This window comes from Labeo rohita, chromosome 24 (genome assembly GCF_022985175.1).
Source record: "Labeo rohita strain BAU-BD-2019 chromosome 24, IGBB_LRoh.1.0, whole genome shotgun sequence".
Classification (NCBI taxonomy): domain Eukaryota; kingdom Metazoa; phylum Chordata; class Actinopteri; order Cypriniformes; family Cyprinidae; genus Labeo; species Labeo rohita.
In genome coordinates, this window is record NC_066892.1 from 16,917,114 (window position 1) to 16,940,047 (window position 22,934).

Here is a 22,934-nt window from a genome sequence, read left to right on the forward strand (position 1 = left end):
GCATAATGAAGTGGCTCCTACAGCATTGTGAGAAGACAATTATTATTATTATTATTATTATTTTTTTTTTAATATAATATATTTTTTTTATTTTTATAAGTTAATTATTTTTATCAGTTTTTACACATATTGTCTTGTTGACTGAATTCAAGCAAAAAATACAGTAAAAACAATCATACTGTAAAATATTTTAATTATTACTTTCATTATTAACAAATTGTAATAATCAAGAACCATAATCAAGTGGTTCCTACAGCACTGTGAGAAGACAATTATATATATATATATATATATATATATATATATATAAAATTAAAATTTGTTAATAATAATAACAATTATATATATGTATATATATATATATATATATATATATATACATATACATATACATACATGTTGTGTTGTTGACTGAATTCAAATCAAGTACAATTTTCCCAAGGTTGCAAAAATATCACAAATATAGTAAAAATGTTATATACTTTAATTATAATATTTTATATTATTATTTATATTATTAATACACTTTAATAACCAAGAAGAAGCATAATGCAGTGGTTCCTACTGCATTGTGAGAAGACAATTATTATTATTATTGTTGTTTTTATCATAATAATATTAAGTACTATTTATAATTTTTTATATTTAATTTTGTTTTATATTTAATTAATTTGTATTAAATATTACTATAATTTAAAATCTAAAATCTATTTTAATATATTTTAAAATACAATTTATTCCTGTGATGCAAAGCTGAATTTTCAGCATTATGACAGCACATAATCCTTCAGTGATTTAATAATTTATTAATAATTTGCTGATTTGTTGCTCCAACATTTATTATTATTATTAATGTTGAAAATAGTTTTGTTCAAACTGTGATTGTTTTTTAGGATTCTTTGATGAACAGGATGAATGCAACCCGTTACCCATTACATATTTAATTTTTTTTTTTTTTTCAAAATGTTTTAAACCTCATCAAATAATGGAAAACAAAACTCAGAATATTCAGACTGCCTTCCTGATGAGAAGGACAATAATCAACATTCTCTGAAGGTTAAGCACCTCCTTTCACTGACCATTTGCGATTTTCCGGCCCTATTCTGCACCCTATTTGTGGAAAGTGCCACTTAACTTTTAAAGCAGATGAAGCGAATACATACTATCTGTAAAAGTGGCTGTCATTTTCTGGGTGCTTACCTGAAAGTCAGGGTTGGGATTGGGGTAGGGCAGCCAAGCGGAGCGTGAGTTCTCCTGGTACTTGAAAGGCCCACTGAACACTTGGGTAATAGCGCTCAGATTGAAGGCGCACACTGCTGATGCGGCAATGCTGTTGCTGAGAACAGAAGCAGGCAGTCAGCACACGCTCACATAAACACACTTATACGCAACACTTTTTCACTGACAATCAAGCATAGTAGATTGTAATGTGAAAAATGGATCTGTCTATTGCTGACTGTGATACAGATCACACACTACCAGAGAGATAACAGCAGGTAAGCAAAAAAACAAAGAAAAAAGTCAAATATATGGTGTTAAATGATAGTGTCCTCATAAAAAAACTATGCAATTAATTACAGGATTTTGCTGATAATGCAAACCACAAAATTGAGGTTCTAATGGGTCACAAGCTGACTTCTATGGTTTGAAAGTCTAAAAATAACTGTGGGTTGCAATCAAAAGGAGCTTTACTCACACATTAGTGGTGAAAATCCCATAGAGAAGCTCGAGTTCAGGCAGGAAGAAGGTTCCCTGTAGTTCGTTGTAGTTGAATGGAATCTCGCCCGGCCGTGAGCAATTAAGCCTGGCCTTCATAAAGGTGGTCCAGGTGTCCTCCAGCAGAAAGCGGCCCCCGATGTCGTTCTTGCAGACGCGGGCGGCGCGAGAAAACACCGTCCTGCCGCAGTCGTGCTCCACGGCGTTCTCACGGAAGAAGAAGTAGGTGAAGTTGCCGATGTCATAGGAGGAAACAAAGTTGGGCTCTGAGATTGACAGAAACGGGGGACAGGATGACATTGATTAATAACGGATTGCACACGGAGCAGAACCGCTGGCCCATCGAGATGCGTTTATTAATCTTATGCTTAGGTAATGGACGAACTCATTTGTCATGGGAGAAGAGAAAGGTTACGATGAGAAACGATCAAAGCGAGCTTACGCGTTTAATTATCGCTCTCCATTCAAAATAGATGAACGCACGAGCCTCTCAAAGGCAAAAAGAGCAACCGTCATGGCCAACTTCGTAAGATTGAAAGCGTGGAGGTGGATGTGATTGACAGTGAATTCATTTTCTTTTGTGGTGAGGAGCTTAGCACATTTGCACAACATGAAGGAGGAAAAAATCAATTGGAAAAAGTTAATGTAATGTAAATGTAAATCAGGTAAAATTCTTCTCTGTCAAGATTCTCGGATAATAATTTTTAAACCCATCAGCTCAGGCAGTTTTTTTTTTTAGTTTGGGCGTTGATGTTTTGATTACGCTTAATAGTTAAAGAGGGTGTTCATGCAAAAATGAAAATTCTGTCATTCTTTATTCAACCTCATATTGTTCAAAAACCTGTCTGACTTTCTTACAAATATTTTGAGGAATATCTCAAGTGTTTTTCTGTCCATACAATGGAAGCCAATGGTGACTAAAACTGTTGGTAACCAACACAGGGTTCGTAGAAATACCGTAAAATGAAATTCCAGGACTTTCAAGGACTTTTTAAGCACTTTAATCAGCGATCTCACTTATCGAACAATGTCTTCCATTTCAAATTCTAATAAAAGATAAATCGACAAATAAAAATATACTTTAAAAAAATGGCGAAAATAAAGTGAAGCACATGCGAAGTATTACTACTGAAGTATTACAAAGAATACTACACTTTTACTATAGTAAAACCAAGGTATATTTTCTTAAGGGATTTGTATTTGTGTATACTTTCTTTATTTTTTCTTTATTTTGGTTTGTTTTAAGAAAAAAAAAAATTACGAAATCGCTCCTGATCTGAAACAAATTTAATTGCGAATCCGCACCTAAGTCCCAATCTGAATCAAATGATTCATGAACCATCATTTCAGATCAGGACTCGGAGCATGGATCGCTAATCGTTTGACTTAGATCAGGACTTCAAATCGCGTATCGCGATTCATTTGAATTTGAATAATTCAATTCGCAAAATGATTCACAAATTCGTTCCAAACTAAATCAAATGATTTGCTATACAAACGAAAAAAAGTCCCGATCTGAAACAAATGATTCACGATGTGCGATCCGACTAGAGCACTTCGAAACGGTGAATCATTTTGTGACGCAATGGTTTAACTTATTCTGAGTTTCGAAAAGCTTCGTTTAACCCATCACTACGTGCTTTTTAAAATTGTTGCGTTCTAAATCAAATGATTTGCGATATGTGATTTGAAGTTCTGATCTGAAATAAATGATTTGTGATACACTGTCTGGATCGCTTCGAAACACAGAATCATTTTGCGACGCAATGGTTTAACTTATTCTGAGTTTTGAAAAGTTTCACCCATCACTGCCTGCTTTTTAATATCGTTACCAGCAATGTTGAAATTCGAAAATGAATGGCTCTTTTAATTTGATCTGTTTTTTGCTAATGAATCGCTTGAAATGAATGATCAAAGTCACGAGTTTGAGTCAATCAGGGGTGCGTTTCCCAAAAGCATCGTTAGCCAACTATGGTCGCAAGTTCCATCGTTACCAAAATAGTTCAAACCATAGTTCAAACAAACATTCGCAAAGTGTCACAAACTTACGTGGTTGGAACTACAGCTCTCGAGCTGTGGTTAGAATCATAGTTTCTTGTTAGTAAGACATGTGGGCTCAATACATTATGCTCCAATTATGCACCAATTAAAAGTTTATATTTCAAAAAACGAATTGTAGTAAAAATATAATTATGCACTTGTTGAGTGTTTTCACAATGCGTCATCAATTGGCCATATTGGCCGCACCGAACATAAACAATGCCAGTGAACCGAACAAAACTTGCATATTTTGCTAATTATTCCTGCTGAAAATGGTCAATCATTGTCATGTTTTGGGCTGTACTAATCAGTCATACCAGGAAAAACATTTGGAGCACTATAGACTGCCAAAAGTTATACAGTGTCAAATCTAAGAGAAGAGTGCAAAAACTATCTGAGGAACAAAAAGCGTTTGCGCTTGGCCAGACTGAACCAGGATTTCCAGGGGAAGAATCTTGACAACATTTGTGTCTGTTCTTATCATTTCCGGTCAAGTTGGTGAAATATTAGGCTAATATCTTAATAAATACTGCGTGTACATATCTTTACCACCTATTAACTTTAGTCTGTCAAAATACTGCATCCTTTCCTGCTTACTAAGACTTTCTCTATATGATTTAAATCATAAATAGCAGCTTCCACACGTTTTTTGTCTGTGGTTTAGACAGCATAAATAAGCAAAACAACATATTCAGTAGTACATTAATCATGCAATCCATGCTGTTGTTTACAATATGGCTGTGCATCCAGCTAAATGACCAAATTGTGACGTAAGTGCAAACCCTCTATAAAAACTTAAATTAATTGTTTTTATAAAAATCAGTTAATTTTAACCTTGAATATTATAGTAATGTAGTACCAACCGATTCTCATATATATATTTTACAGCGCTAGTTGAGTGTTTTTTTTTGTCTTTAGAAAATTTGGCATGTACTGTACCTGATATAAATCCAAAATAATCAATAATCAATATTGAATCGCGAATCGAAAACCAAGCCCTAGAAGAAAGCAAGTCATTCAGGACTGTAATCACGTGACGGTGAGTAAATGACAGAATTTTTATTTTGGAGTGAACTATCACTTTAAGATGGTCAACTCTGTTCAAAAACTGGCCAGTTATTCCTGCACAAAAACACTAGTGATTTTCAACTGTTGTTGATTCATGAGCCCAGTGGACCGCAACTGCTGACTGAAAATACTAAAACTGTATTCATTTTTGTGCAGTGTTTGTGCGTGCTTCTTAAGTATAACGACATGTCCCACAACTCACTCATGTTGGCATATGCTAATTTGTCTGCCTCCTATGATATGACTGATATTGCACTAAAACACAGTCAAACTTGACTAGACGCGCTATTTGAAGTCAACAACAAAAGATCCGAGAAGCGCTTTCTCATCTGTTTGAAAGGATCAGAAGTATATTTATTTTGCTTTTCCAACCATGCACAATTAAGTTGGTTAAGTTATGCTTTGTTTTTCTAGCATTTAGTGCAGATGTTTGAAACCTTATCAGAACAGACCTGCAGCCTATTTTTGAGCTGTGAACCACCAGTTGAGAACAACGGCACTAATTAAACAAGCAGAGTTCTTTAAAACAGATGTGCTCAACCAAAAAACAAAAAAAAAAACTGGAAAAAAATCTGTCATCATTTACTCCCTCTATTGTTGTTCAAAGCCTCTAATCTGGAACACAAAAGCCTATGTTAGAATGTTAGAGCCTGACAGCCTTACATCTTTTTTTTATTATAATAAAAGTGAAAAGTGATGGAGACTGTCATTCTGCCTAAAAAATCAAATGCGCCATTTGTGTTACAGAAAGTCATACAGGTTTTGCATGATGTAAATGTAAGTAAATGATGACAGAACTTTCATTTTACCATATTTAATGAAATAACATTTTCCAAAAACTTTAAACCAGTATTAATATTAACGGCTTAAGTTTTGTAAAGTCACACAATACCGTTAAGCCATTTGGAGTTGTATTGAGCAGTACGCAGAGGTGGAAGTCCTCCCAGGCTGCGGTAGATTGCCGGGTCCCTGCCGGAAAAGTCCATGGCTGTGGCAGCATACAGTTCCCCACTGGAAGTGATGAGGGCAGTGGAATTATGCAGAGGGTTATAGGGGCACCGTGCCATCCCACTGATTTGATCGTGGACCTCGGTCAGGTTGGTCAACTGTGTAGTGAAACAGAGATTGAATTCAGACACCCTGGAATTCTTATACTTCAAAAGCTAGTAAATATCTTAGCAAATACAAACTGAATACAAAATCTAGCCAGACCTAAAATAATTTTGAACGCAGTATTAGTTTGTTTAGAGTGTAAACAGAGAAAATGCGTCCAAACATTTCCACGGACGGAAATCTTGAAGATGTTCTAATTTCGTTTGCACGAGGCGCTGATGTGGCACTGAAAACTATTTCTCCGTTCGAATCATTTATTACTGCGGAAACGCTCGGCCTACTTCCAGCCGCGTTGTGTGTTATTTTGTGAGACGGCAAAATTTTTTATCTCATTACGTGGTTGTCACGCCTAGTGGCGTCTGCAATAGCTAAATGCTAATCGTTCGCAACACACCCGTTCTGTCCTTATGTGCAGTACGGCACAGCCTGGATTCTTGCTTAGCGTGACATTTAGCCAGCAATGGGAAGCTACCATGACAGAGAGGTAATTTCCATTTGTATACAATAAGCACAAGGGATATGCCACCAAAGGAAACAAGTATGACTTTTCGTGCTGGTCCAAGTTTTTTGAAACGATTTCTGTTCCTTCACGCAGGAGAACGGAGACATCCAGGAAATTATCCATTTGGACTACTAGAGAAGCTATTAGTGAACAACACTGGTTTAAAGCAGTGGTTCTCAACCTCGACACACTTCTAAGAGGGCCTTAAATTGATTTACAAGACCAAACAAGCATAAAAATGAGCTAAAACTTGATCACCCCCTACAAAAGAAACTTTTTTTTGGTCTTTGAAAATACAGGATTGTCACTTCTTGGAAAACCTGGATATATGAGAACATCTAAAAAATGTCTTTAAATCTTAAAAAGCCATAGGTTCCTTTATAATGAATACACTTTGAATATATATATTTTGGACTGCCAAGGATTTGACAAGCTCTGAAATATTTTATTGGGTATAAATTGTGAGTAAATCCTTGTCTAGTAAATCACGTACAACTGGAAAACTCATGGGGCCTTGGAAAATGGTTGTGGACAAAATGGGGCCTTGAAGTCAAAAAGGTTGAGAACCACTGATTTAAAGGACCGCCTCTGTTATCGCTGCAAAAAATGATTTTCTTGCTCAGTATTTTTGTCTTATTAGTAGAAATATCCAAACATTCTTTACATTTACACATTGCGATACATTTACTTGAGAAACAAAATAAGATATTAAGTCTTGTTTAAAATGTAAAATTCATACATTTAAAATATGAAAATTAAGTGATACTCAGCTTAATATATAGTCAGAGTTGGAAACGTTGGTCTTTTCCCAAAAACACTTTATGTATGCAAATTGTATAATATCAAAGGTACACATTTCTAGTAATTGTGCAGTTAATGCTCATTTTGTATTTTAAAAAAGTTTTGGAATATTTGTCCTCTCCCCAAATTTGTCACTACTGAAACACAGTAATAATAATTTAATTAGAAGGGTTATATTGACCTATTAAGATTGTGCTTACATCTACATTGTAAATATATATATATATATATATATATATATATTTTTTTTTTTTTTTTTTTTGCTTTTTTTTTTTTTTCTTATTGCTATTTTTTTTTTACCTACTGAGGTAAATCAATAATCACATTCTTATCAATATATTTTTTGGGGGGCTTTTTATGCCTTTATTTGGACAGGACAGTATAGATCAGACAGGAAAGCATTGGGTGAAGAGAGAGGGGAGTGGGATCGGAAAGCAGAGGCAAAGGACCACAAGCCGGGATTCGAACTCGGGTCACCGTGAGCGCAATTGCACTGTATGTCGTCACACTAACCACAAGGCTGAATATACATTGAACCAAAAAAATATCATAACATCTTGATAATTCAGTATACTTTATTTTTAACAAAAAAATCCCGTGTTTTGGTAGTGACAGTAATGTTTTGGCAGCAACCACATCACATTACAGAAAAATTAACTAAAACACACTAAAATAAAAAAAATTGCATAACTGTACTAAAATTTTGTTTATTTCCGACAAATATGAGGACTGTGTGTTCATTTTTGTCACTACCGAAACAATGATGACATGTTTCGGTAGTGACAATTTCATAGGATAACACCCAAAAAACAAAGATGTCACTACTTAAACTCCACCAAATGTTTCGGTAGTGACAATTTTAGATACTTTTGAACCTAGCTCAAAGATGCTAATCAGTACATGGTTAGCTAGCACAGTTCTGAACAGTGGTACACATATAAAAACTAAATGTTACGGAATAACTCCCAAAAAAGTGTGCTTAATTGCAAAAAAAAGGTGTTCAGTAGTGACGTTCCTTAAATTTACACACAGATTTTTCTTTTGAGGAACACATTTACCTCACAATGATTGGACCTATCTACTCACACCTTGTAGCTATGAGAGAAAGGGACACAGGAATATTTCCTGATCATAAATTTTAGGGGGGGTAGTTAAAATCAGTCTTAGCCAATGGACTGAAAACATACACTGTTTCGGTAGTGACATAAAAAATGCGGGACACTTTTTTTTCAACACAGTTTCCTAACTGGCAAAGAACTAACTGACTAACTGACCCCCAAATTTCAATTATATATATATATATATACAGCAGTCAACATTTGAAGTGGATCAAAAAAGTTCATCAAAGTTGTCCTAAGACAAAAACAGGTATTCGTTTTAGTTTTAGGACAAATTTAATGAATGGTTTTGATCCACTTCAAATGTTGCCTACTGTATATATATATACATAGTTGAAATTTAGGGGTTAGGATTCGGGACAGCCACCTCTCAATTGAAAGTACCCAATAAATGCTGCTTTTAAATATATTAAGCTTATTAATATTTTAAACATTATTGTGGGATTCAATAGATAATAGAAGAATCTTAGTAAAAATCTAAGATTTGAATACTTAAATGCTTTTTAAATGTGTTTTTTGGGACAGCAGTTTAGACCAATTTTGCACTAATTTACCCTACTGACATATTTTTCCTGCTTTGAGCAGAAAATTAATTTTAATATTTATTTAATAAAACAAGACTAGATACTACTAGACATCTAAAAATCTAAGATATTTATATCTAAGTAATTTTCCTTCTCACATAAATGTATCAAGATTTAATTATTTTTATATATTTGTAATTGAAAACGAATAATAAAATCACTTTTTGCAGTGTTCACAAGGGAGGGGATTTGAAGAGCCGTAAGTGCTGTTTCCTTTGAGAGCACAGCCAAATCCTGTTCATCGTATTACAAAATGTGATAAAAACTGGCATCAAAAACACATCCAGTAAAAGCTTCTGTTATAATAACGCTCCAACCTTCCATATGCATCTGGTATCTGTTACTCAAAAAACGCCAAGTGAATGGTTTTCGAATTGAGCAATACATCTCAAGCAGCAGTACATTTATCTATGCAGCTCGAAATGTCATGCCTTCAGTGACTAGCTTATTTTTGTACCAGGAAATCTGACATACTGCATTGTGCTCACCCCTATCGGTCTGTCCCGAAGGCGGATTAGATCCTGTGTGGCCTCTCTTGAATGCTTTTATCTTACATGCAGCTGACGGCCACAACACTTGCCCTGTGTAATCAATGTAAAGGGGGATTATCCTTGATGTTGGCTTGAAGAAAACCTTTGCGAATGGCTGGAAGTGTCTCGGCTTCCTTCAAGACCCCGGAGCCCATTTAGCTGGCAATAAACACAGGCGAATTTGCATGTTTGGCAAGGCGAAGCAGTCTTTTGAAGCGTTGGTGCCAGGGAGATTCTTCTCCCCGAGCCAACGCCTGAACGGATGTGCCTTTTCTTGGGCGCGAAGAAAGATGAAAGACGTTTATTGATGGAACACCTTCTGACAAATAGCACTCGGAAGCCTTCGCAGATATGGACACGCTACCCATAATGCGCATTAATGGAGAGGGTTGAAAGACGCCTCTTCAGGAGACCGGCAGCTGTGTTTGAGCGCCACTACAACCTCGATAGCCCCTTGTTTAAAGATGCGGCTTTGCTGGCGGCGTGACAAGGACACGACGGAGACTTTGCGCTCGTGCCTTCCTGGCTGCGCTAAGTCCTTTCCTGCTGGCACGAGGTACTTATGAGGGTAAATCCCTGGGGTGATTTAGCATTGAGTCAATAATTCCTGCCATCCTTCAAAGAGCCACAGAGGAGATGATTGCCATCGTACGCGAATCGACTGTCATCATCATTATCAGGTTTGAGGAAAGGATAGAAGAGTAATCCATTCATTCAAATTCAGGGATTCAAGCACAAGAGACTTACATGCATGAATGAAAACTAGGAGATGTGAGGGGGAATAATGGGGGATGTCAGTAAATGTGCTTGGCGGAGCTGCTTATCTTTCAATCAGACGCGCTGAGTGGCATTTATTGCGATAGGTGGCAACCCATGCGTTGGAAAAATTCGTCAAAGATAAAGTGCAACACTCGCACAATACCTGCATACTAAGTGTGAACTGTCCACAAAAAGATTTAGAGATACTACAAGTTCCACTTTATTAGAAAAACAGGCCTTGGATGTTATTGTTGTTGTTTCTTGTCTAGATCTCAAGAAAGCTTCTTCTGAGGTGAAGCATGAACAAAACTTTTATTGAAATAAACCACAGGCTTTGGCTGAAATACCACATGCTATGCTACACAACCCACGCTGCGATGAAAATGTCAGAGGAGGTCAATGTGGGAGAGAGAACTTGGGACAAAGCTAGCATAACATCAGGTCAGGAAGACAGCGCATTATATTAAGTGCATTGATGCGATTACGTTACCGTGCGATTAGTGCAAATTGGAGTGAATGCGTTTGTTCCGCATGTAAACAGCCTGTCGCCGTTGACAAGTAGAACACGGATGTAGTTCTGGCACTCCTCCTGTGAAAAGACAAGGGTGACAAGATGTGTAAGTGGCAGCAAAAATGTTGATTTTAGCATCACAAATGCAAAACTGAGCCAAGTGTGTGGGCAAAATCATAAAACACTATGAACAGAAAAAATAAAAGCCAATCAAAAATTTATCCTAAAACATTCATTCACAAGACAAGCCTGAAAAAGACAAAGACTGACGCGGAAGAGAAGAAATTGTTGAATAACTCATTATTTTTGTTTATTTTGGCTTTATAAAATTAGGGTTGAACCACTGATGGACTATTTTAATGATGTCCTTACTACCTTTCTGGACCCTGAATCATTCAGTTGTGTTGCTGTCTATGCAGAGTCAGAAAGCTCTTGGATTTCATCAAAAATATCTTAAATTGTGTTTCGAAAATGAACGAAGGTCTTACAGGTTTGGAACAACATCAGGGTGAGTAATTAATGACAGAATTTTCATTTCTGGGTGAACTATCCCTTTTAACATATTTTTGTTGATGTTTTAACATAGTTTTGTATGTTTATGTCTTTCTCCACTAAATTAGGAAGATACCATATATACGGTTGAAGTCAAAAATGTACGTACACCTTGCAGAAACTGCAAAGTGTTAATTATTTGACCAAAATAAAAGAGATCATACAAAATGCATGCTATTTTTTACTTATTACTGATCTGAATAAGATATTTCACATAAAAGATGTTTACATATAGTGCACAAGAAAAAAACAATAGTTGAATTTATAAAAATAAACCCAGTCAAAAGTTTACATACACTTGATTCTTAATACTGTTGTTACCTGAATGATACACAGATGTGTTTTTTTGTTTAGTGATAGTTGTTCATGAGTCTCTTGTTTGTCCGGAACAATTAAACTGCCTGCTGTTCTTCATAAAAATTCTTCAGGTCTACAAATTCTTTGGTTTTTCAGCATTTTTGTGGATTTGAACCCTTTCCAACAATGCCTGTATGATTTAGAGATCCATTTTTTTCACAGGACAACTGAGCGACTCATATGCAACTATTACAGAAGATTCAAATGCTCACTGATGCTTCAGAAGGAAAAACATGCATTAAGAGCCGGTGGTGAAAACTTTTGAACATTCAAGATGTGTACATTTTTCTTATTTTGCCTAAATATCACATTTCTCATTTAGTTCTGCCCTTCAGAAGCTACAGACGGTACTTACATGTTTCCCAGAAAAAAACAATAAGTTAAATTTACCCTGATCTTCAAATTCAAAAGTTTTCACCCCCCAGCTCTTAATGCATAATGTTTCCTTCTGAAGCATCAGTGAGTGTTTGAACCTTCTGTAATAGTTGCATATGAGTCCCTCAGTTGTCCTGAAAAGATGGATCTTAAAATCATACAGTCATTGTTGGAAAGGGTTCGAATACACAACATGGCTGAAAAACCAAAGATTTGTTGAACCAGGATTATTCTGAAGAACAGCAGGCAGTTTAACTGTTCAGGACATCAAGTGAATGTAAACTTTTGAACAGGGTCATTTTTCAAATACCTAAGGTCATTACTACATAAAACATAACATGCATTTTGTATGATCCCTCTTAATTTGGTAAAATCATTAACATTTTGCAGATTCTCCAAGGTGTATGTAAACGTTTGACTTCAACTGTAGCAAAAAATAGCTGTCTGTGGTGTTTCCAAGATGGTCGCTAAGTGAACCGCCCTCCCTTAAAGGGACTTTGGCCAACATCCAGAAATACGAAGCCTTTACTGTACAGAAGCTAGGTTACATTCGTCTTCTAATCAGATTTTCTGCTATATTAAACCAGCTGCAGAACTTCTTGAACCATGCTTCAGTTCGGTGTGTTTTTACAAGGCTTTTTGAGAATTTAGGAGCCAGTAAATCATGCTTGTCTCAAGTACTTGAAACCCTGTCGCCCGGTCTCGCTCTCTGTTGATTTAAAGGTGTTCCAAGGCAGTGCTTGAGGGGGTCAACTTTATTTGCTCATCAGAATGGCTGTTAACTCGTGAAGCCGTTCATTTTCCCGCACTAAGCGGAATCCTGAAAAGAAAAGGATGATTTACATTTACTAATGCAATTTGGCTGGGGGCAGCGCTTTGCTGTATGCGTAAATAAACTGAGATTTAATATGCCTACCACATCACGATGTGACATGTTTATGAAAACCCCTGACAGATGGCTACACTCCATAGTGTAATATAGTGGCTGCTATGCACTGTTTGCATTATAAACAAAACGAAGACGACAGAACACCATTCAATCCATCAAACACTTTCTTTTGTTCTTTAAACAACAGATTCAAGGAAACCAGACGCAGCGGTTGAAAGAGACAATTACTAATAATCAATTAAAGATAATGTTATGTAACAAAAGAATCATATTGCCTAGTGATATGTTGACCAAATGAAATGACCAAATGACCAAAAAGTGATTATGTCTTAAGGGGCCAGTACACCCAAAAATGAAAATTCTGTCATTAATTACTCAACCTCATGTTGTTCTAAACCTGTAAGACCTCTGTTCATCTTCAGAACACAAATTAAGATATATATGGTGAAATACGACAGCGATGGTGTTCTGCAATGACATTTTTGGAACTATTTGTCTATTTTTTTGGGATGAACCACCACATGTGCAGTCGATACAGCAAGACCCCACAGTTGCAAGCAAGTTACAACAGCCACCTCCTGCAATTCTGAATTACAATCACATGTTGCTCAGTGTATCCATCTAGTTATGGCCTTCAGAACACGTTTCACAAGCGAATTAAAAAAACACTCGTGGGGTCGTTCGCACAAGCTGAAACCGCATGGGGGCCACTAGAAATACACCTTGGGGTTCGGCCCAGGCTGGAAGAATGGCCGGCAATCCAAAACACAGTCCCTATACGGCTCCCGTATGACTTAAAATGGCTCAGCTCAGTGTCACATACTATAAAGCAAAGGGGGAGCCTCCGTCGCATGTTTGACAGAGCTGGGGTAAGTGAAATATTAAAGAGATTTAAGAAACATTTTGTAGCACAAATCTGATCTGATTCAGTCAGCCTTTAAAAACACAAGGGAGTCAGTGCTGAAGTGCCATGGAAACGGCTCCATAGCAAAGTGGAAGAGACATGGGAATGCCTGAGCAAGAGCGATGTTATAAATAATGGGTTAGCTATTTTAGGAGGGCGATTGCTTTCTTAAGCACAGGTAATATTTAAAACAACCTTCATTCAGGGTGCGAATTACAGTGGGGTTTGGGGGTTTGAATCCACCCATCCCCCCTACCTCCCCCACCAAACGAAGTCAAAACAAGAGGTAGGTCTGAAACATAACCAGAAATGTCAGATTACTAGTTAGTTAGCTCACATTTCCATGTGGCGCCAAATAGTAACAGAAATTGCGTCGGAGGTGGTTACTATGGCAACAGGATGTTTTTTCTGTCAGGATCAGTATTGGACATTATTTCAACAAAACATAAATAGGTAATAAATATGTACTATTATGGATATAAAAACAGTTTAAAGTGTTTTGCTTAATAAATTGCATAGTTTAAATAGTAGACATTTGTCTAGCATGTTTCGGTCAAATTCAGAATTTAAAAATGGTCTCCCTTTCAATTTACAGGTTAAATATAAATTAAGTTGACCATGCCTTACTGGAATTTGAATAAAATAAAATAAAAAAACAGGAAGTTTGACAGGTAAAGGCATTCTGGAAAGTGAAAGTGTTCTTGGTCCATAAATTACTAGTCTGTAATGTTCAAATGTTCAAGAAATTTTAAACTAGTGTTCATTTTGTCAGACATTTTTTAAATTAGTCTTAGTCTTAGGCCTGGTTTCACAAACAGGGCTTAGACTAAGCCAGAATTAGGCCATAGTTCAATTAGGACATTTAAGTAATTTTTATAAATGTGCCTTAAAAACATTACTGATGTGCATCTTGAGACAAAACAAAGGCAGTGGTGTATTTTAAGATGCAAGTTTCTTTCATTTGAAACAGCTCAGACTTACATTTTAGTTTGGGACTGGGCTTAAGCCTTGTTTGTAAAACCGGGGGGGTAGTCTTTTAAATTAGTCTTAGTCCTGTGTCAAATGTACTTTTTAGTTATTATCATATTTAGTTAACCTTGGCTTGTTTTTATTTAGTCAATTTTTAGTTGACATCTGATCATTTTAGCTTAGTTTTAGTCAATGAAAACTTTTCATTATTTTCACGCACTGCAAAAAAAAAGTTGTTTCAACTTATAAAAGTAAGTGTTTGTGCTGTCAAGTTTAAGTTTAGTCAACATGAAATGTTAAGTTGTACTACATGAGTTGAATAAACTTAGAATTTTAAGGCAGCACAAACACTTTGTTGTTGTTTTTTTACAGTGCATTTATTGTCATGCTGTATAATAGTTAAACTGATAAAAATTATTATTTTGCTCAAAATTATACCAGTGATTGTTGTCATTTGAGAATTTTATTGCATGTTCACTAATAAGCACAAATCAATAGAACGTGGACTCATACACATGGTTTATTTTACCTATTTATTGTATTGAATTATTATAGGCTATTTATAATATTTGTTTAAATTAATATCAAAGACTTAGATGTGCCCTCTCTCTGTCTACATTATGAAAACTGGTAAAGCAAAAAATAAATATTATAATAGTGAAATATAGCCTATAATTCCAAACTGCAACAAAATTACAACAGTTGGGTAGACTGGGTTGCCAGATTTAAAAAAAAAAAATTAAGCAAAACACCAGGCAGAAAATGAACAGAGTTTAACTGATTTGGGGGGTTTGAACTCTTGATATCTGGCAACACATGAAAGCTTGCGTTGAGTCGCATAGTAGAGGCTTGTACAGCAGTCTGTAATAATATTTTGTCTAATTTTTTATGACGATTTTGATATTTTGTAAAATACATTTTAGTCTCATCTTTTACAGTCAACGATATTGCATGTTGATATAATCTTAGTTATTGTTTATTGACCTTATTGTCATCTTGTCATCATCTCGTTTTAGTCATGGGAAAAAAGCTTGTCAATGAACATTTTTGTCATAGTTTTCGTTAACAAAATTAACACTATTTGAAACATTTTCCAACATTTAAAGTTTGTAAAAACAAAAAATAGACTTATTACGGTTATTTATAGGGTTTTAATTTCACGTCTTTAAATTCAAATGTTTAAATTCAATAGTTTGGGGTTAGTAAGATTTCGAATTTAAAGATCAGGGTAAATTTCACTTATTTTGTCTTCTGTAGCCTCTGAAGGGCAGTACTAATGAAAAAATATGATATTTAGCCCAAGATATTATGATATTTTAACCAAGAAAAATGTACACATTTCCATTCTGTTCAAAAGTTTTCACCCCCCAACATTTTGCAGATTCTGAAAGGGGGATGTAAACTTTTGATCTCAACTGTATGCTGCTTAATATTTTTGTAAAAAACCATGTTACATTTTTATTTTTCAAGATTTTTCAAAAGAACAGCCTTTATTTGAAACAGAAATTTGAAATATCTCTTCTGTCACTTTTTAATCCACTTAATGCATCCTTGTTGAATCAAAGTATTAATACATTTTTTCAAAAAATATTTCTAAGCTATCCAAAAAATGTACCCCTCAAAAATCCTTTTATAATTCTCACACTGTCTTCAATTTAACCAAAATAAGTGTTTGAAGAGTTTAAAACACTCTCAGAAAGAAATGACAAAAACTGTCACTGCGGTTGCAACTTTGCATCCCTAAAGGGAGCATAAAAGTACAAATTAAAACTTTAAAATACTTGAAAGTAGTGAAAGGCATTTACCTCTGATTTGCCTCGACTGAAACAGGCTCCTTTGGTAAACTCATCGCAATGCCATTCCGCCTCCTGTAAACAAACACATGCAGAAGAACATCATGAAACAACATGTTTTGCTGTTAAAGAGGCTATTGTTGCGAGCTCATCATTTACAAGAGAAAAAACACACATCTGCAGCATCAAACAATTGATCTATGCCTCAAATGATTCTTAAATTTACTAAGCCCAAGGATATAGTGCGAAAGAAACTCTTTTTAAAATCGAATCTCAGTGTTTAGCCAGGTATTATCGATTGTCACTGAGAGGATAAATGAACTTGGCTATAGAAAGCAGGCAGATCTTGGATGATAATCACTCGCATTCAGCTCCCCGGCATTCTGGGAAAAACAACAGGCTTTTCAGAGGCAGCCTGTGTACCGTCCTTCACTGAAAGATGAGGGTCCCGGAGACAATGACAGCGTCCACAGACTATGGCTGCATTCACATTTCACCGCTGGCACTGAACTGCTGGATAATGCCAAGTTTGATGTCTGCAACTGCCTCCAAATGGATTTTAATATCAAATGAGCTCCTCGCACTTATTGACCATGAGATCTCTGGCTCGGGTCCAGACTTGAAGCTCGCCAAGTGAAAGCAAGCGACTAACTATCAAAAAACAATCAAGGAGAATGTTACAAAGGCACAACGACCATTTTTATCCTTTCCAGAACTGAAAAATTAATAAGAAATTATCATTCCCCAAGGAGGCACGACTCTGGCTAGACAGTAACCTCATTTTGAAGTGATCTAGAGCACAGCAGAAGCCCTGTGGCTGCTGGCTGAGATGTTACTCTGTCTGGAGAGTCTTCGATCACGGCTTTACGAGACGGGATTGTTATGTCACACCGGCCCGAGGCTGAACAGGACATAGTGCACTCGTGACCCTTTGGAAACAGGCTGATATTAAGTAAAAAAAAAACTGGTTTTCATTCCCTCGAGCCAATAGGGAATCTTACGAGCGACACTTAGAAGACGGCAGGGTGTGAATGTGCAAATGCAGGACTGAGAATCCATCGTCTTGCTCAGTCATGCCGCTGAATGAGTTTCCCCACGAGGCCCATTCATGCCAAATCTCAACCGCAAGGCAGAGAAATAGGCTGAGGGACGGAGACACAGGAAACTCCTTCCCATCCAGAGTGACATGAAAGATGATTTAATGTGTCAAAATAACCATTAGCAACTGATATAGCACTTTCAGCCTGACATAACAGCAGCGCAATGATAGGAAGGAGCAGAAAGAAGGCTGAGGGAAGAATACTGTGCGCTTTCATGCTTCAAAGCATATTGTCATATGCCATAATTATAGCTAGGCAGCGGCACTGAGGCACAACACTACATTTTTAACTGTGCATTTTGTGAACTTTTGTAAGCGAACAGCGGAGGGAACGGGAACAGGCTTCATTCTTACATCCCAGCTATTTTGAGGAAAGTCAGTCATACAAACAAACTGCACATCAGCAGAATGATTCAGAATGCGAGGACAGCATTAGGATGTCTTAAAGCGTTTTTTGTGTGTGCCAGCACAAATTGCTCAGAGGTAGTAGGCGCCCACTCAACGTGTTGTGTTTAGCTCAGCGAAAATGGCGTAAAATGTGAATTAAATGTAATTACTAAAACCATTACCTTGACAAATTAGTTTAAATTACACTTTGGAAAATTGCATTATGAATTTCCAGGATAGTCTAAACAGTGTCATTCGGAAGTTGACATCATTCATCAGTAGAGCTATTTAATGATGTAATAATGCTGAACGTAACCATTAACCAACTTGAACTTGGCCATTAACAACTTGAATGTTATTTGCACTCTGTGATATTTTTGCACAAGACATTTTTCAAAAGCAAATAACGGGAACGAGACAGGTAGACACCAGCGCAGCATAAAATTGTTCTTTTAGTAAACTATGCTCCATTTACGTCAAGTGGTATTTATAACTGACTTCAAAGTGTGTGTACGTCTTTTAAAATTCGCCTTGTTAACAACAACTGTTTCCTTAAAAAGTCTTCATCAGTCTTTGACTGACTTCAATTTGTTCGTCTTTTAAAATTTGCCTTGTTAGCCTACAAGGCAAAACACTGACTTTGAATCATTAGTTATATCTTCTGAAATTAAACAGACTTCCTACTAATCTGTTTAAACAACTTGAAGCAATGCTGTTTTTCTGAAATTAAGCATGACTGTGACTAATACACAATTGACTGCGATTATAGTATTTAACAGCCCAGTCCGCCTTAATCTTCGACGCGGAAGTAAGCCTATTCGCTTGTTAAAGGGGTCATCGGATGCTAAGTTGACTTTTACATGTTGTTTGAACATTAATGTGTGTTGGCAGTGTATGTACAAATCTACCCTATAATGAATAATGCGCTAGTTAGCAAGTTTAGCAGCTAAACGCGGCTAAAGTAAACAGGCTCGTCACTCCACAGAGAGAAGAGAGGGGCGGGGCGAGCAGAGCTCATCTGCATTTAAAGCAGCCTTAACCAGAATAGGATCTGATGACCCCTTTAAGTCTGACGTCATGCGGCACTGCTTCCATGTCCAAATGCTCTATCAGATGGGATTTCATTTGGAAAAATAGACCTCACAAATTAAAAAGAGAAGCATTTGCTAATTCCAGAAGCGAAGGTGGCTTTGATTTTTTGGACTTTGCAGATACTGTAAACACCTTTAAATTAAATTGTTTGAGAAGATGCCTTATGAATCCAATGTCACTGTGTTTTTTTTATTCCAAATAAGATATTCGACCAGCTTGGAGGCTTATCTTTTTTACTAAAGTGTAATTTCTTGCCTGGCAAGTGACCCATTTCCTTATCTAACTTACATCAGCAATGTCTTCTGTCATGGAAATTGTGTTTTGTCCATGGTTTCTCCCCGCACAAAGTACTCCTTTGGAATAACGCTGATATAACTGTTAGAAATAAGTATTTTTTTCCCTAGATGGTTCAGTAACAACTTGAATTGTATTCTTTCTGTATTTGATGATTGTGGTAATATTTTAACTTACAAACAATTTCTGTATCTCCATAACTTTCCAGTCCCACCAAAGGAATATAATACTTTGATGAGAGCTATCCCAGAAGGCTTAACCCAGTTAATTAGAAATCACCTTAAATTCAGTAAAGGCCACAGTGTTTCCAAACAATGCACAGTACTTGCATTTACTTCCTGGTCGATTCAGTGTCCTTGAACGAATCGTTTGACTGAACGATTCAATGATTCACTCACAAAGAGACACTTGTCGCCACCTGTTGGCGTAATGACAGAACATTTTCATTTTTAGCTGTACAAAACAGCTTGTTGGTGTTGGTGTGTCTTACCATATTATTCGAATGTACTACAGTATCTTAATTACGAACACACTGGTTTGTAGTACAAACAGTTTTACTGTTTACCGCGCGTTGTTATTAGTTTTATTATTTCTCCATAGCGGCTAATGAACTGGAAGTCTCACCCATAAGCTTACTTCTGCATTGAGGAAAAAGGCGGATAGATGTGTCTGGCTACGAATTAATTTGGTTTCTCCTACCAGTGAACGTGAAGGCAGCAGGTATTGTGAAATGGAAAACTTGGACTGGAATTACAGCAGAGTTATCAGGAACACTTGGAGCCGATGGAAAACTTTTGCTCCATTCCACTTACATATTCTGATCCATTCTGAGTTTTGCTTAATGCTTTGGCTTCTTTTAGAATTGGGATTTTATTGTTGACAGAATAGAAATATTCTGTCATAATATAAGTGTTTTCACGACGCGTCATCAGTCGGCACTGAATGTGAGCAAGCCCACTGAACCGAATGAAACTTGCATATTTTGCTGATTATTGCTGATGAAAATTGTCAATTATTATCATGTTTCTAGCCTACTAGTCATGCCCCTGTTCAGTCATTTCTAGAATAAGTTGGTAGACTCAACGTAATAGTTTAAAAAGTTTTAAATTTGTATGTTAATGTTAATATCAGTGTTTAAATATAGATGTAGCATGGCTAGGAATTAATCAAGTTTCTCTCAAAAGAGAGCAGGGTTGCCAGGTTTTCACAACAAAACCCACCCAATGCTACTCAAAATTATGTTTTGGTGGGACTCCCCTGGTAAAATTCAGATTTCAGGGGATAAATATCACGTTATTGGAGTCGCTTAAACCCGTGCACATTTACCAGAGAGCGTAAAGCTAGCATGTATTGCGAAATGGAAAACTTGAACCGGAATGACAGAGGAGTTATTACAAAATGCACAGAGCACAGGGAAACTTGCGCTCCACTCCACTTACATATTCTGATCCATTGTGTGTTTTGCTTGATGTTTTGGCTTCTTTTAGAATTAGACTATTTTCATTGACAGAGAAGAAATATATATGCGCTGAGGAAAACATATAAAAGAAAAAACACGGTGTAGAACACAATGCTGAATTTGATTGATTCCGATTCCGATTCTGCTTATCGATTTAGATTCTTAACGATTTCTAGTTTCAATTCCAATAACATTAAAAAGTCAATAAAAATGAGGTTTATTTTGCCTATAGTTTTAACAAAAAAATACCACAGCAAAAACAACTAATGAACGACTAATATCAATTTCAAACATTAAACCGTTAAAGGCAAGTGAACAGTCAGTAATAAAATAGGAACAAGCAAATAAATTAGCAAGAGCATAAATAAATACACTTGAACAAATTACAGATACAGAAATTTAAATCAAAAGCTTAAAAACACTGCATAGTTTTCTTTTCATAAATAAAATATAGATTAACTCACTAAAATTACGAAAGATATTCAGTCATTATCAGTGAATGATTTTTTTTTCTTGCATTAACGTAATGACAGCCAGCACATTTATTAGGTTACTGTCACAGAACGCAAATGGATATAAAAATACTGTTGCACATGCGTTTTCTCCCTCATCTGTTTACTTTCACTTTCACTTTCGACAAAAAATGGCTGTGTTTATGACGATATACTGACATATTTTCGGCATATTGGGTGGTAAAAGTGAAAGAGAAATCAGACCCCGCCCGGAACGACCTTTCATGCTGTGGAAATGCACGGAACGGTTCGAGAACGGACACAGGCGGGAACCCGCACCGGGACCGTTGTTCATGCTCGCGCTTCAGATGTGTGTGATGCACTCGAACAGTGCGCAAGTTTTTTCCCTTCCTGCTCTTGAATGATTTGATTTAAAAATTTAAAATCGCTTTAAAATGCGAACGCAGGAATTAAGCGGAACCGAAATGCACGTTTTTGGACATTTGGAACCGGTTCTCGATACCCAACCTTAGTGGCCATAGGAAAAACATTTTGACAAACTAAAATTAATACGAGGCAAAGATACGTAAAAGCAGTATTAATTAAGATATTAGCCTAATATTTCACCTACCTGACTGGAAATTATAAGAACAACATGAATGTTGTCAGGATTCTCGCCCTGGAAACACTAGTTCAGTTTGGCCAATCATAATTGCCTTTTGTTCCTCAGACAGTTTTTTGCACTCTTCTCCTTGATTTTTTGGCAGTCTATAGTACTCCAAATGTTTTTCCCTGTCCGAACGATTAGTACAGCCCGAAACATGACAATAATTGACTATTTTCGGCAGCGATAATCAGAAAAATATGCAAGCTTCGTTCGGTTCAGTGGCATTGTTTACATTCAGTGTCGACCGATGACGCGTCATGAAAACACTATTAATTCAGCTTTTGTTTTCAACAGTTTGTCTTTCAGCTTTTCAGATGTTTTCTTTTTTGAGGTTATACGACTGGTTACATACCTAACTTTTATCAAAACACAGAGAACATCTGCACACTTTAATGTCTTTACAGTTTCACCACTCCTGCATGGTAGACTTGCTCCATTGTTCCAGATGGTCCTGTGCAGACCCCAGAACTGAGCGGTCATTGTCAGGAACAGGTGGGCCAAAGAGACCCAGTCAGCACTGTGTGGGCAGAGTCGCCCACCACACGGCTTTCGCCGAGTTCTGCCTGGAATTTACATCCCCAAGACAAAACAAAGCATGCATAAATGATCGTAAGCATTTCTGTTGTGCATGCTTGTATTATCTGAGTTGAAGAATGCAACCACAGGCACGCTTTGGGTATTCAATGAATTCTGCTCATTTCAACAAGCAGCACGTCAGGCGACAGTCAACAGATGACAAAGTATAGCATCTTGCTCAATCGGATTAATCGTGCATTTTCATAATTACGACGCACTGAAGTGTGGAGATTTAAGGTGATCTCATCCTGCCCTGCAACTGTGGCTTGCAAATGAGTTTGAAAGCTCATCTATTACACAAATCTTAGCCAAAAGTGATCTTTCACC

General features: G+C 36.5%; 1 protein-coding gene across 1 annotated transcript in view; it reads right to left on the reverse strand.

The window, feature by feature from the left end:
- The window catches only part of sema5a (sema domain, seven thrombospondin repeats (type 1 and type 1-like), transmembrane domain (TM) and short cytoplasmic domain, (semaphorin) 5A), a 202,873-nt gene that overhangs the window by 91,415 nt on the left and 88,524 nt on the right, over positions 1-22,934 (reverse strand). Inside the window, 5 exon segments of the mRNA XM_051098227.1 lie at positions 1,201-1,336; positions 1,697-1,982; positions 5,717-5,930; positions 10,722-10,820; positions 16,594-16,656. Coding sequence (XP_050954184.1) covers positions 1,201-1,336; positions 1,697-1,982; positions 5,717-5,930; positions 10,722-10,820; positions 16,594-16,656 — 798 coding nt within the window.